General features: G+C 37.8%; 1 protein-coding gene across 1 annotated transcript in view; it reads left to right on the top strand.

Annotated features, from left to right (window-relative positions):
* DNAH12 (dynein axonemal heavy chain 12) overlaps window positions 1-15,943 on the top strand; it is a 300,387-nt gene that overhangs the window by 188,127 nt on the left and 96,317 nt on the right. The window contains exons 42-46 of the mRNA XM_053689370.1: window positions 2,856-3,048; window positions 7,826-7,987; window positions 10,547-10,741; window positions 12,064-12,197; window positions 12,860-13,022. Coding sequence (XP_053545345.1) covers window positions 2,856-3,048; window positions 7,826-7,987; window positions 10,547-10,741; window positions 12,064-12,197; window positions 12,860-13,022 — 847 coding nt within the window. The remainder of the gene's footprint in view (window positions 1-2,855; window positions 3,049-7,825; window positions 7,988-10,546; window positions 10,742-12,063; window positions 12,198-12,859; window positions 13,023-15,943) is intronic.

Raw genomic sequence — 15,943 nt, 5'->3', positions numbered from 1 at the left:
AGTGTCCGCCAGGTGCACGATGCGCGTGCACGATGCGCGTGCACACGCACGATGCGCGTGCACACGCACGATGTGCGAGTGTGCACGTGAGCGTGCACGTGCACCCATTAGCCACACTGACACCAATGAATGAGGGCAGAAAGGGGAAAAAAAAGGGATTTTTTTTTAAAAAAAATATAAAAGGATCTGGGAGGGGGTGGGGGTATTGTGGGGGGCTGCTACACTACAGAAATAGTTTTTTAAATAAAAAATAAAATAAAAATACTTTTTGGGGGGTTTTTGGGGCCAAACTGTGTACTGGCAGACAGCTGCCAGTACCCAAGATGGCGGTAATTAGGTAGGGGAGAGGGTTAGAGAGCTGGAGGGGGGATCAGGGAGGTTGGGGCTAAGGCAGGGGTCCATCACAGCTAAAATACTTTATTATTTTTATTTAAAAAAAAAAAAAAAAAACTCTTTTATTTAGTACTGGCAGACTTTCTGCCAGTACTTAAGATGGCGGGAACAATTGTGGGGTGGGGGAGGGAAGAGAGCTGTTTGGGAGGGATCAGGGGGTGGGATGTGTCAGGTGGGAGGCTGATCTCTAAAATTAACCCTGCAAGCTCCCTACAAGCTACCTAATTTAACCCCTTCACTGCTGGGCATAATTAACGTGTGGTGCGCAGCAGCATTTAGCGGCCTTCTAATTACCAAAAAGCAACGCCAAAGCCATATAAGTCTGCTATTTCTGAACAAAGGGGATCCCAGAGAAGCTTTTACAACAATGTCTGCCATAATTGCACAAGCTGTTTGTAAATAATTTCAGTGAGAAACCTAAAATTGTGAAAAATGTTTTTTTTTTTTTTATTTGCTCGCATTTGGCGGTGAAATGGTGGCATAAAATATACCAAAATGGGCCTAGATCAATACTTGGGGTTGTCTACTACACTACACTAAAGCTAAAATTAACCCTACAAGCTCCCTACAAGCTCCCTAATTAACCCCTTCACTCCTGGGCATAAAACACGTGTGGTGCGCAGCGGCATTTAGCGGCCTTCTAATTACCAAAAAGCAACCCCAAAGCCATATAAGTCTGCTATTTCTGAAAAAAGGGGATCCCAGAAAAGCATTTACAACCATTTGTGCCATAATTGCAGAAGCTGTTTGTAAATAATTTCAGTGGGAAACCTAAAGTTTGTGACAAATTTTGTGAAAAAGTGAACTTTTTTTTTTTTTTTATCGCATTTGGCGGTGAAATGGTGGCATGAAATATACCAAAATGGGCCTAGATCAATACTTTGGGTTGTCTTCTAAAACAAAATATATACATGTCAAGGGATATTCAGGTATTCCTGACAGATATCAGGGTTCCAATGTAACTAGCGCTAATTTTGAAAAAAAGTGGTTTGGAAATAGCGAAGTGCTACTTGTATTTATTGCCCCATAAATTGCAACAAAAGCAAAGAAGATGTAAACATTGGGTATTTCTAAACTCAGGACAAAATTTAGAAACTATTTAGCATGGGTGTTTTTTGGTGATTGTAGATGTGTAACAGATTTTGGGGGTCAAAGTTAGAAAAAGTGTGTTTTTTTCCATTTTTTCCTCATATTTTATTATTTTTTTTTTTTAGTAAATTATAAGACATGATGAAAATAATGGTATCTTTAGAAAGTCCATTTAATGGTGAGAAAAACGCTATATAATATGTGTGGGTACAGTAAATGAGTAAGAGGGAAATTACAGCTAAACACAAACACTGCAGAAATGTAAAAATAGCCATTGTCATTAAGGGTAAGAAAATTGAAAAATGGTCCGGTCATTAAGGGGTTAATTTGTCTTATTCTCTTTCTTACCTAGTGCTCTTGCTAATGTATAACAATGTGGCTAAACTGCTGCCATATAGTACTGCAGACACGTGCACACTCCTGAGCATACCTTCCTGCTTTTCAATAAAGGATACCAAGAAAACAAAGAACATTTTATAATAGAAGTAAATTGGAAATGTGTTAAAATTTATGTTCTATCTGAATCATGGGAAAAAAATGGGTTTCCTATCCCTTTAAGTTTTATTGAACTTTTACAATATTCAAAATCAAAGAAATATGTTCTCTCAGTTTTGGTAGTTACCAACAAAAATAAATCTCTTATCCTAAATAATACACTGATGAGAAAGTTTTCTTTGAACAAGATCATTCAGACTGATATAAACTATACAGTGATTTCAAATCTGTTCTTAAAGGGACAGGAAACCCCCCAAAATTATTTCATGATTCAGATAGATTATACATTTTTAAACAACTTTTCAATTTACTTTTGCTTCATTCTCTTAGTATCTTTTATTGAAGAAGCAGCAATGCACTCCTGGGAGCTAGCCGAAAAAAATTGTGAGCCAATGAAAATGGGTATACAAGTTCAGCTACCAATCAGCAGCTAGCTCTAACCTCCTAAGTCTATCTAGATATGCTTTTCAACAAAAGATACCAAGCAAATGAAGGAAAGTAGATAATATAAGTAAATTGGAAAGTTGTTTAAAATTGTATGTTCTATCTGAATCATAAATAAAAATATTTAGGTTTCATGTCCCTTTACGAAGAGGCTATAATTTACACGGTTTTGTTTTTGATCATCTGTACTGGGCCTGGTAGCCACCATTGAAGGTTAAAGCTCTAAGCTGTTGTCTCCTTTACCTAAAGGCACATTTGATTGTACTTATGTCTGCAATTATTTGTAGCTTTGTTTCACCGGGTTACTTTTCCCTTTAATAAAAATATTGGGCATATTGGGTGGATTTCTGTTTTCTGCTCCATCTCGTTAAATGGTTAACATTCTAGAAATCATGTGGTGTGTAATAATCTTGTGTTGCACTTTACCTTGATAGATATGTTTTAGAACATTTGTCTCGCATTTGCCGCATCCTGAAGCAACCAGGGGGCAACGCATTGTTGGTTGGAGTTGGAGGAAGTGGACGGCAGTCAATGACCCGCTTGGCCACTGCAATGGCAAAAATGAATATTTTCCAACCAGAGATCTCGAAGAGCTATGGAATGAACGAGTGGAGAGAAGACCTGAAGGTGCATATACAAACACAACATTCAGTATATTTGCTAATTTAATACCTCACTATTTCAATCGGTTTTACATTTTCACATTGCTATAATAGGCAGTTTATTTTATAAGGCTTTACTAACTGTAATTGACCGCTATTTTATGTGTCTGTTCAATACATGTGTAGTCTAGATTCTCAGTGGTCGATACCAAATAATATATTAACATTGCCTCTTTTTCTTGCATTTCTAGTTAAAGGGACAGTACACTGTAAAATTGTTTTTATATTTAATGTATTTTCAGTGACTTGTTATACCAGCTGTATAAAAGAGTATTATACCAAGAGTATAAAATGTATGAGAAATTGCATTTTCAGGTTTATTTGTGTATATGAAGTAGTTGGGTTTGTGTTTTTAAACCACAGCCTATTACAATGGGTTGAACTTAAAGGGACAGTATACTGTAAAATAGTTTTTCCCTTAATTTGTTTACAATTGCTTTTTTTACCAACTGCAGAGTAAAAAAATTATGAAAATTAGATTTTTAAGGTTTATTTGTGTATATTAAAGCTCTGATTTTGTGTTTGGAAGCCACAACCTAATAAAATGGGTTGAGCTTGTAGGTATAATCAGATCTCATTACTGTATCACATTGTGTACATATACAGCTTCTTTATCTTATATCTGTCCATAAAACAATCACCAGTACTTTTAGAGAACAATGGAAAATCAACATTGTATTACCTTATCTCTGCTATATCCCACTGGGAGTGTAATTTCTTCTGCTGGCTGTGTTTACAAAGCTTATCTATAGCTTGGACCTGCGGCCACAAACTTTCAGAATAGGTGGGGATACCACATGCTAAATCAACTATTTCAAATGCCAATATAAGGGTAAAGGAATCACTTGTAAACAATTTAATACACTCCAGCAGATAAAGTGGATCATTGGGAACAAATTAAAGTGGAGACATTTTTTGAGTAAACTGTCCCTTTAAGGTAATATCATATCTCGTTATGTTATCACTTTGTGTGCACACACTGGCTTCCTTATCTTATATTTGTCTGGAAAACTAACGCTCAATACACAGAGAGAACAATGAAAAATATCATGTTTTAACTTAGCTATACTGTACCCCACTGCTGGCTGTGTTTACTTAGGCCATTTGTGACGGACTTTGGATACCTCGACTAGGTATCTCCACCAAAGGGTCCTTCCTTAGCCTGGAACCTGTAGCTGTAGAGCAGGGAAAGTGATTTTAGCAAGAGCCCACCCTAATAACCAGACAACACCAGTGTTAAGGGGAAACACAAACAGACTTTATTGGGAAAAACACACAGCTTATATACACATTTTCATCTCGATAAGAGCCTTATCTCATCTTAAGATTCCCGCCCCTCCAAACAGGATGGCGCCTCCATAGGAGCCATAGGAATGCAGAGATCCCACAATATCTAGGTCATAAGTTCAGGGTGATCCTGAGGGAGCGGCGGCTATTCCTGGGTACCATTGGAAAGCCCCAGACCCCCAGATGTCACATTACAAAAAGCGGCAGCGAGGTGTCTAAATTCCTGGTTCCGGGGTGAGCTCCCTCTTAGCAATCAACCCATGCCCTTCCCCTGTCTGACAAATCCCCAAAAGAGTGGAGCTCTGAGGCAAAGGGCCGCTGGGGTAACCTAGTTTGAAGTTCGGCGGGGATCTCTATCGAGTCCGCCGGTGAGTAGTTCCATGAGATTCCGCCTGGACCTCGATAAGGCGGGGAGGGGATAAGCAGGGCAGCGATCAGCTCTTTCGGGGCAAAGTTCAAGCGGGGAGGGGATAAGCAGGGCAGCGATCAGCTCTTTCGGGGCAAAGTTCAAGCTGTGTAGTAACAAACAAAAAGGGGGTCGGTGGAAATACAGTAATCCAATGATGTCAGTGGCCTTGGCAGCTTGGTATCCGTGACACTATTCAATAGCTGAGACTTCAGTATAGAAACTTTCAGTATAGGTTGGGATACCACAAGCTAAATCAGCTATTTCAAAGGCCAAAATAGGGGTAAATTAGCTACATCTTAACAATTTAATACACTCCAGCAGGTAAAATGGATCACTGGGAACAATTTAAATGGGAGAACATTTTTGGGTGAACTGTTCCTTTAAATATTGGAGCTTGAATAAAATACTTAGGGATTACTTTAACAACACGCTCCACAAAGTTATATAAAGCAAACTATATCCCTTTATACAAATCGATTAGGACAGATATAAACAAGTGTAATAAATTAAACTTTTCGTGGTATGGCAGACTTTCATCAATCAAAATGAATATATTCCCGAGAATCCTCTGTCTTTTTAGAACCATACCAGTCAAAATAGATAGATCAGATCTGATCTCCCTGCAATCGGATCTACATAAATTTCTCAGAGATTCCAAACATGCAAGAATACCTCACCATACCCTAACACGTCATAGACAGTTGGGAGGAGTGGGAGTACCAGATCTTATAGATTATCATTTGGCAGCCAGACTGGCCCAAAACACTTTACTAGGAAGGAGACAAGGGGATGTGGTTTGGCCGAAACTAGAAGCGGCCATAGGAGGATATAGCTCATCAGAGGATATTTTATGGGCTGGGAAAGAAAATAAACCAAAGGATGGGTATAGGGATTTGAACACCTTAGTGTCAATCGAGCATATTAATCTAGCACGTAGAGCTTATAATTTATTTCCTAATCACTCACTTATGATGCCCTTAGGGTACCTACTACCAAAAGATGCTAAAATACTAATAGATAAATGGGCACATAAAGATCTCTATAGAATAGCAGACTTTATGGATGGGGGGGAGATTATGACCTTTGCCAAGCTTCAACAGAAAATAGATCCAATTAAGCTGCAGTGGTTTCTTTATTTACAGATAGTAACAGCTATGCGGACCTACATGAAATTACTTCACACTCCAACGGCTAAAACTGCTTATGAGAGATTGTGCTGCGCTCCTTCTAGACCAAAACAGGCTATATCTCATTTATACTTAGCTATACAAACAACAACAAATAGAACTAAATCTGCCAGTGCCCTCCAATGGGAGAAAGATCTAGATAGGGAATTGGAGGTGGAAATTTGGGCTAAAATATTATATAAATCTAGTAAAGGATTGCTTAGTGCGGATCTAAGAGAGAACTGTATTAAAACTACTTTCAGGTGGTACCTGACCCCGATAAAGACAGCACACATGTTTCGAGGGGGTTCTCGAAACTGCTATAGAGGGTGTTTGACTGCAGGTACCTATTTCCATATGTGGTGGGAATGTCCCAAAGTTAAAGAAATTTAGTCTGATTTGTCGAATTTTATATCTACAATTCTAGAGGAACATATGGATCTGAGTCCACAGCAATCCACAGCAAGCCCTGTTGAATGATAAAAACTCTAAATATAATAAATACATAAACACCTTTATAAGAATTGTATGCACTGTAACACGTATAGCGATAGCTAAATATTGGAAGATAGGGGTACCGAGCTGGATGGAGGTGCGGAGCAGAATCGAGAATACTTTTAGGATGTATGAATCAGCGGCATACATTTAGGATACATTGGAGTCTTTTGGTAAAGTTTGGTACTATTGGATTCTAAAGGGTAACAGCTTATAATGTGGAATATTTTGAAGGGATCTCCCTTAAGTGGAAGCTGCTATGGAGAGAATTATGAAGACATGCCCTACTTACCTTATAGCGTCGGGGATGTAACACACAGGGTATGATTAGACGGGAGACGTGCAGTGAATTGTTTGAATTGTTTTGCTGTTTTTATCAGTTTTATTAGTTAAAAATTTGAAAAGTTGAGCATTTCTCCTGCAGGCCGAGATTGGGTAACTAGACTGGATAACATAGGTTGCTGACCAAGGAAGAAGATCTTAGGGGACAGTAACATTAATGCCTTCGATAAGGACTACAGAGAGGAACAAGTATATAAAGACATAATCGGAGGGTTCAAAAGTTGACTTTAATAGAAGAAATTTATCTGATCAGGTGTATAATGTGTATTATGACAAATGCTTAATAAAAAATGTATTTCAATTAAATATTGGAGCTTACAATACAGCATTTGAAATAAAGGTACAACATCTATGTTGGTTAGTGTAGAAGCAGAAGCCATTATAATAGTTTAGGGTTATGTTATGGTTTATATCTTGACTGACAGAAAGCCCATTATATTGCAGCCCTCACTGGTAACAATATGGGTAATCTGAAGTGCTATTTTTACCCATGATGCACAGGATAAATTAAAACATTCTTTTTTTTTTTTAAGTGGCATAAAAGTCAAATTAAAATGAACATGCACACCTATTCTTAACCAGTGCACATTCAAAGTGCCAGGGATGTCATAGATCAAGGTATTACCTGTACTTGGCACCTGCTGCTGCATAAGCAATCTGATTCGCATACAATAAAAGTTAACACAAAATCAGGAGACATTTTTAAAAGAAGCATTAGCGCATGTAATGTTATCACTGAGGCAAAGATAAGGGTTAAACACACAGTTAAAGTACCACACGGTACCTGCAGAGAACTGCCGCTGACACAGTCAGAAGCACTGGTTACACAACTGGGTCATGCACATTAAAGGGTTTCATTTTATTACTATAACGATAGCCCTTTAAGTCATATGTATCTGACCATGAGTATTTGTGTAGCTAAATCATTTGATATAGTGCAATATGCAGCAGAGCATACAAACGTTCTAATGATTGGTTTGCTTAAAGAACTGTCTGCATTTCTGGTTGGATCAATCCGTGAAATAAAATACATTTGTCTACAGGGTCTCTTGAGGAACGCTGGCGCAAAAGGTCAGAAAACCGTATTTCTCATCACAGATACGCAGATAAAAGATGAAGCTTTTCTGGAGGACGTAGATAGTTTACTCAACACCGGAGAGGTACCTAATCTATTTGCAGCAGATGAAAAGCAGGAAATAATGGAGGTAAATATATCAAGATATTTTCATACTTTTTTTTTTAAATAAATATCAGTGTTATCCACAGAACATTTTGCCAGCTGGGCGGCATTATGAAGTAGCCGGGTGGCGGCAGATTTTCTGTTATTTATAAAATATTAATGTTACTTAAAGGGACATAAAACCCAAAAATTTTCTTTCAAAATTATGATAGGGCATGCAATTGTAAACTACTTTCCAATATACTTCTATTATTTAATTTGCTTTGTTCTTTTGGTATCCTTTGTTGAAAAGCATACATAGGTAGGCTCTGGAGCAGCAATGCACTACTGGGAGTTAGCTGCTGATTGGTGGCTGCACATATAGGCCTCTTGTCATTGGCTCACCAGATGTGTTCAGCTAGCTCCCAGTATTGATTTGCTGCTCCTTCAACAAAGGATACCAAGAGAATGAAGCAAATTTGATAATAGAAGTAGATTGGAAAGTTGTTTGAAATAGTATGTTCTATTTGAATCGTAAAACAAACATAAGGTTTTATATCCCTTTAAGGGCTCCATTTCTTTCCATTGTCATTCAATTACTGTTCTCAGAGGCAAAGAACACCCCAGCCAGAGCTTAAAGGGACATGAAACCAAAAAATTTGCTTTCACGATTCAGATTTAGAATACAATTTTAAACGACTTTCTAATTTACTTCTGTTATCTAATTTGTTTAATTCTCTTGGTATCATTTGCTGAAGGAGTAGCAATGCACTACTGGTTTCTAACTGAACACATGGGTGAGCCAATGAAAATCAGTATATAGAGACCTTGAGCAGGCCTCATTGCCGGCGTTTGTCGGCTTGGCGGACCTACTTTGGCTTTCCCCACATCGACAATCTAAAATACACATTGCCAATGCCATAGTGAAGGGTTGCCAGCAGGCCTGGTACAAATTAAGACATAATAAATTAATCGCCCCTCATCCCTCACCTATACATTCTGTAAGAGGACTGTTGCAGGGGCTCCCAGACACACACCTTAATACATGGGTCCAGACGAACATAACCTGCCTACAAGACTTTTATTATAACAACCAATTACGCCCCCACTCAGATATGCTAATTCTTCCATCGCTAACCCCCAAATTTACATTCGATCTGTTAAGATTGAGATCTTTGATGAAATCTTGGGGCTTCCTGGAAGATAATCTGCATGATCTTACCCCCTGGGAAACGAGATGGGTGACTAACCTCCAACTACATAAACTTCTCTCCATACATTATAATTGTCTATTAGAAGAGCTGATCTCCCCCAAAACGGTACATATGTAGGCTTGGGAAAAAGAGCTACAACTGACCTATGCATCAGAGGACTGGACTAACGCGATTAGCCTTACTAAAAATATAACTCACTGTGTCACACTATATGAGCTGTATTATAAGATCATAACAAGGTGGCACTTGGTGCCAGCAAAACTACAGAAACTCTACCCCGAGCACTGCACTCCCCTATGTACTGGAGGGGATGCGGAGGACTGGGAACCCCCCTCCATGTCTGGTGGTCTTGTGCAAAGCTTGCACATTATTGGTCAAGAGTGGAAATAACCTGCAAAGTCTGAGGTCTCCTGGAGGTACTAGACCCGGCCCTAGCAATACTGCACTTAGGTATAGAAAAAATTCCCAAACCCAAACAGTGTCTACTATTGTACATCCTCACTTCCACCAAACTACTCATTGCAAGTAACTGGAAAGAAGACCAACCCCCTGGATGGCAGGGAGTAGTAGACTGTGTAAATTATATCCAAAATATGGAGAGAGAAGACAGATTAATGACTTCTGCCTTATATGGGAACCCTGGTAGTAAGAACTGTTGAACATTTTCTTAATTTTTCTACGTGTATGTTTGTGACACTCTGTATTAATTTGAAACAAGCAAAACAAAGTGCATAAGATGTAAAATGAAATATTGACCTCAATAAAAAAAAATTGCAAAAAAAAAAAAGAAAATCAGTATATATATGCATCCACCAATCAGCAGCTAGAACCTAAGTTCTTTGCTGCTTCTGAGCTTACCTAAATAAGCCATTTAGCAAAGAGAAGGAAGCAAATTAAATAATATAAGTAAATTGCAAAGTTGTTGAAAATTGTATTCTCTATCTGAATCATGAAAGAAAATGTTTGAGTTTCATGTCCCTTTAAGTATTCTCCCACTACCCATACTCCCCCAGTCATTCTTTGCCTCTGTAACTAGGAGGAGGTGAAGATGTTCTCTGAAGAAAATTTAGTCCTTTAAGGGTAATTTCCCTCTTAATATAGGACTGGGGTTAATGTGGCTTCATTTAAAAAGCTGTGAATGATTCTTCTGAGCCCTTGCAATTATTTTGTTTACTTGTTTAACAATTTTTTAAATAAAAAAAAAAAAATTAGAATTGCACTTTTTGCACAATTTCCTAAATATCTGTAATATAATTTTCATCTATCAGAAAGTGCAACAAAAGTTGCTGAACTTCTATACCACATGAATGATCAAAAGAGAGAAAAAAAAAAAAGTTGAAATAAAGATTTATAATTCCGTGTTGTGTTACTGTTATCTCTACTTGCTTTAGGGTGTTCGCACAGTTGCACAGGCTGGAAATAAAAACGCGGAGCTCAGTCCTTTGGCTTTGTACGCCTTTTTCGTGAATCGTTGTAAAGAAAACCTCCACATAGTCGTTGCCTTTAGCCCTATAGGAGAAGCTTTCCGCAATCGTCTGCGACAGTTCCCTTCTCTCATCAACTGCTGCACTATTGACTGGTTCCAGGTAAAGAAAAATGTATTCTGTACAATTACAAGATATACTAGTAGTAAGGGACAAACCTCGACAAGTTTGAGAAGAAACAGTGGATCTGCTTAACACAGGAATATACAATTTTAAAATGTAATGTATTTTTTTTAATCTTGTTTAGATGTAACAATGAAACCATTTGAATGCATTGCCCATTTAAGGGCTATGTTATATAATGTTCTTACCTATATTTAAATTAAATGCAAGTAGTTCTGGAGATGGAAGTACATTCACTTTAATTAATGCCGATATGTTTAAATATTTTTATCCAAATAGTCTGTGTTAGTTTGCAGTACCAGCAAATATACCAGGTCTGAGTAAAGAAATGCCATAAAATATAAAGAAAACAGAATGTTTAGTTAAGGGAGTTTATGTTCCTTTCATACCGCTATATTCTGCACAGACGTTTTTACACAATTTCATTTGTCCCTAATTGTCTCCAGCAGAAGAGATTAGAGAAGGGAAACCTAAGTTTCAACATGGCTGCACCCATGGAAATCCCACTATTTTCAAAATTAAATACTATTTTAAAGAGCTGGCACTCAAATTGAATAATTGGTGTCTTCTAAATACTAGTGTATTCATGTTCCATGCTCCATATTCATTGGGACAAGGGTAATTTTTAGATTAAGCCAAACCACATCCTTGGATGGGCTAACAAGCCAATTTATGGGCAGAATAAAATTATATGACTCCACATAGCTTTAAAGAGATAGTATACCCCTTGTAATTACAAGACATTTCTGTTGACTGATTTCCGTGACTTTAGAAATAAGTATCTTAGAGGAATTCATAAAAAAAACCCAAAAGATTAAAATTCTGTATTAAGGTTTATTCTTTAAAGGGATACTGAAGTCAATTTTTTTTATTTCATGATTCAGATAGAACATGCAATTTTAAGCAACTTTCTAATTCACACCTGTTATCAATTGTTCTTTGTTTTCTTGGTATCCTCTTTGAAAAAGCAGGAATCTAAGCTTAGTAGCTGGCCCATTTTTGGTTCAGCACCCTGGATAATGCTTGCTGACTGGTGGCTACATTTAGCCAGCAATCAGCAAGCGCTACCAGGTGCTGAACCAAAGATGGGCTGGCTCGTGAGCTTACATTTCTGCTTTTTCAAAAAAAGATACCATGAGAATAAAGAAAAATTGATAATATGAGTAAATTACAAAATAGCATGTTCTATCTGAATCATGAAAGAAAAAATTGCATGTTCTATCTGAATCATGAAAGAAAAAATTTGGGTTCAGTTTCCCTTTATTGTTAAAATACTAACACATATTTATTATATCTTTTAGCCTTGGCCTGAAGATGCCCTGGAGCGGGTAGCTGTTAAATTCCTGGAGACCCTGGAAATGACAAGTAATGAACATCAAGAAGTTGTACCAATCTGTAAACACTTTCACACTTCAGCTATAGCTCTGTCAGACAAGTAAGTCGTCTTATTCAAATGTATCATAGAAATGATTTGGTTCATAATGATGTTAGTAAGAAAATACACATACAAATTACAGAGAGTAATTGCACTTCCCCTATCAAGAACATTTGTAATAAATTGTACAACTGAATGTTGGTCCTTCTCCTCTATAAAGTGCTACAATAGTACTTATTACAATATACAGAGATACAACTGCACCAACTTATAAACACTACTATACCAGATAAGATATGTACCTCTCTTTGTTCAGGCTTAGACTACAAATCCCATAGTGCACTGGGTGCAAAATGAAAGCGTCAGAACCGTGCCAGATACATAATCCGATACATATTTCAGCTAAAATAGAAGGTTGCACTTGAGTTTTAGAGCCTTTATTGCATTATTAATTTAAAAATATTACATGGAGAGTAGTTACCAATAGTTCGCTGACGCGTTTTGCGCTGTTACTAGTGCTTAGTCAGAGGGGAAACATATAGTTATATGCAAGCACTAGTACATTAATAAAATGCTCTAATACAAAGCATTTTCTTTTGGATTTTTTGTCCCTTAAATAATATCAAATAAAGTTAAAAACTATTTTTTTTAATAAAAAAAAAATTGTAAAAAAATATATTTTATAACTTAATATTTTTACATTTAATTACTGTTGTTTACAGGTTTTTGAAAGACTTAGGAAGACATAATTATGTGACTCCTACTTCCTATCTAGAACTTATAGCAGCTTTCCGACAGCTTTTATCTCAAAAGCGTGATACTGTGATGAAGGCAAAAAAGAGATACACTAACGGTTTGGATAAACTGGCTTTTGCTGAATCTCAGGTTAGTATTATTGGTGAAAATATAATATATTTTATTTTTTTTTCAAAGTAAGAATGCTATATCTTTACAACATGGGTGCCAAAATCTAGCCCAGTTAAGTAGTTCAACAATTATATTTCTTTCATGTAATTGGCAAGAGTCCATGAGCTAGTGACGTATGGTATATACAATCCTACCAGGAGGGGCAAAGTTTCCCAAACCTCAAATGCCTATAAATACACCCCTCACCACACCCACAATTCAGTTTTTACAAACTTTTCCTCCCTATGGAGGCAGTGAAGTAAGTTTGTGCTTGATTTTCTTCTGTGATATGCGCTTCTCAGCATTTTGAAGCCCAATTCCTCTCAGAGTACATTGTTTGTCAGAGGGACGTGAAGGGAGTATCGCCTATTGATTTTTATGGTTTCCATCTCGGGAAATCTTTTCAAAGGTTCTCTGTTATTGGTCGTAGAGATTCATCTCCTACCTCCCTTTTCAGATCGACGATATACTCTCATATACCATTACCTCTACTGATACTTTTTCAGTACTGGTTTGGCTATCTGCTATATGTGGATGGGTGTCTTTCGATAAGTACGTTTTATTATTTAAGACACTCTCAGCTATGGTTTGGCGCTTTATGTTTTTATATAAAGTTATAAATATATGTATTTACTTATATTTGCCATGAGATGAGTCAGGTCTATGTATATTATGCAAATGTCTTAGAGCATGGGTGCTAAAAGACTTAAAGTGAAAGTAAACCCTAGCGTTGTATAATAGCAGTGCGGTAAATCCGGCTCCCATGGGCGCCAAGCCGGATTTACTGCACTGCTATTGGCTAAGAGGTGAAAACGTCACCTCTTAGCCAAAATTTTTTTTAGCCGTGGGCTGCTGTAGCAGCTAAAATCGGCAATCGGTTGAAACAAATAAAGGAGCTTTCTACATGAAGTATCTTATACTTCATGAATGAAAGTGCCCTTTATTTGTTTCAAAGTAAATCCTAGCGTTTATACAACGCTAGGGTTTACTTTCACTTTAAAGGGACACTAAACCCAAATTTTTTCTTTCATGATTTAGATGCATGCAATTTTTTGGAAACTTTCTAATTTGCTCCTATTATCAATTTTTCTTCGTTCTCTTGCTTTCTTCATTTAAAAAGCAGGAATGTAATGCATAGGAGCCGGCCCATTTTTGGTTGAGAACCTGGGTTATGCTTGCTTATTGGTGGGTAAATGTAAGCCTCCAATAAGCAAGCGCTAGCCATGGTGCTGAACCTAAAATCGGCTGGCTGCTAAGATTTACATTCCTGCTTTTAAAATAAAGATAGCAAGAGGGGGGGCAGAGCCGGCTGCTGACATGAGAGCAGCATAACACCGGAGCTCTGCCACTAAAGCCCAAAATCCAACTGTTTATCCTTGCCATCCTGCTCCCAAACACCCCTAAAGCTCCTCTACCATCCAGCAACTGTTCAAACAAAGACTGGACGAAAATAGACAATTTTTTTTAATCCGGCCTATTCCGGCCTACCCAGCCCTCCCAGCCAACACAACCAGCATGAATTAGGGGCATCACAACCATCAACCTACACAGAAAGGAGCCCCAGTCTGTAATCAAGAAGCTCAGAGACTTCAAAAACGATCTGGTAACGATCCAGAGGGTGTATGCTTGAATCCGGATACCAGTTTCAAATTTAGTCCCTGGCTTGGGCCTACACCGGACCGGAAAAGGTGAGCTATCTAAACCAGCATTTTAGCAATTTATGCACACATACTTCAAGAGATATTAGCTTATCCTACCCCCTCTCCAAATCAGTGTAGTGGTGTTAATCACAGAACAAAGAAACCTCAATACCTATCGGTAAACAGTCTCCAGCCTGGGGAATAGCTGAGGCCTACAAAGCATCACTTTGCAATCATCCTATCCATGCACATGAGAGGTTAATCTGAGCCCTAATTATTGAGATCCTTGTTTACTGCAATAGTGACTGTCAATAAGATCAAAATAGCAAAAGTTGCTTTTTTTTCCCCCCCTCGTAATTGTATTGAAACTTTCAATAAATACTTTCCTGAGACTGAAAGCTCTCATACACTCAGGTTGAACATCTAAATTATCTAACATGTCAACTAGACACATTTTAAAACAAGATAAGTTGGTGAAACCTGCGACAGGTAAACTTTTAACAATGACCTCATTCCTACAAGGTTCAGACACTGCAGAAATGTCTCCTACTAATCAAAAGCAAAAAGGAAAATTTGCAGCAAATACCACTCAGGACTTGCAGCACTGCATTCCCCAAACAACAGATTCCCAGTTACCAGCTACATTCTTACAGAATCTCCCTACGAAACAGGACATCACAGACATAGTGCGGTCATGTATCAGAGAGGAATTGGCTGAGATGAGACAGGATATACATACACTTGGCTTTCAGGTGGAAACCTTGGAAGGTAACCAGGATTCTATGAAATATGATATTCAACACCTCACAGACCAGCTCACCTCACAGCAAGAAACTATTGTGTCACTTCAAGAAAAATTGGATGACTTAGAGAACCGCAGTAGACGCAAAAATATGCGCATTAGAGGTGTACCTGAGTCTGTGTTACCAAAAGACTTTCCGGTTTACCTTCAAGCCTTATTTCAACACCTAAAGGACCCATCTTTCCCAACGGAGATCCCTTGGGTTCGAGCACAGAGGACTTTAAGACCTAAACCACCTGACTCAGCGCCACCCAGAGACATTGTAATTCGTTTTAAGAATTTCCAAGAAAAATAGATGCTCTTATCTCAATCCAGAAAGAATCAACCTATACGGTTCAGAGGTAATGTTCTGCAATTTTTTCAGGACCTTTCGACACGGACTTTGCAGCGGAGGAAAGATTTTGCCCCAATCATCACTCTGTTACGGAATAAAAAGATTCCATATTGTTGGGGATTCC

This window comes from Bombina bombina, chromosome 7, assembly GCF_027579735.1.
Source record: "Bombina bombina isolate aBomBom1 chromosome 7, aBomBom1.pri, whole genome shotgun sequence".
Classification (NCBI taxonomy): domain Eukaryota; kingdom Metazoa; phylum Chordata; class Amphibia; order Anura; family Bombinatoridae; genus Bombina; species Bombina bombina.
Note: the sequence above shows the minus strand (reverse complement) of the source record. Positions and strands in the feature narration are given on the sequence as shown.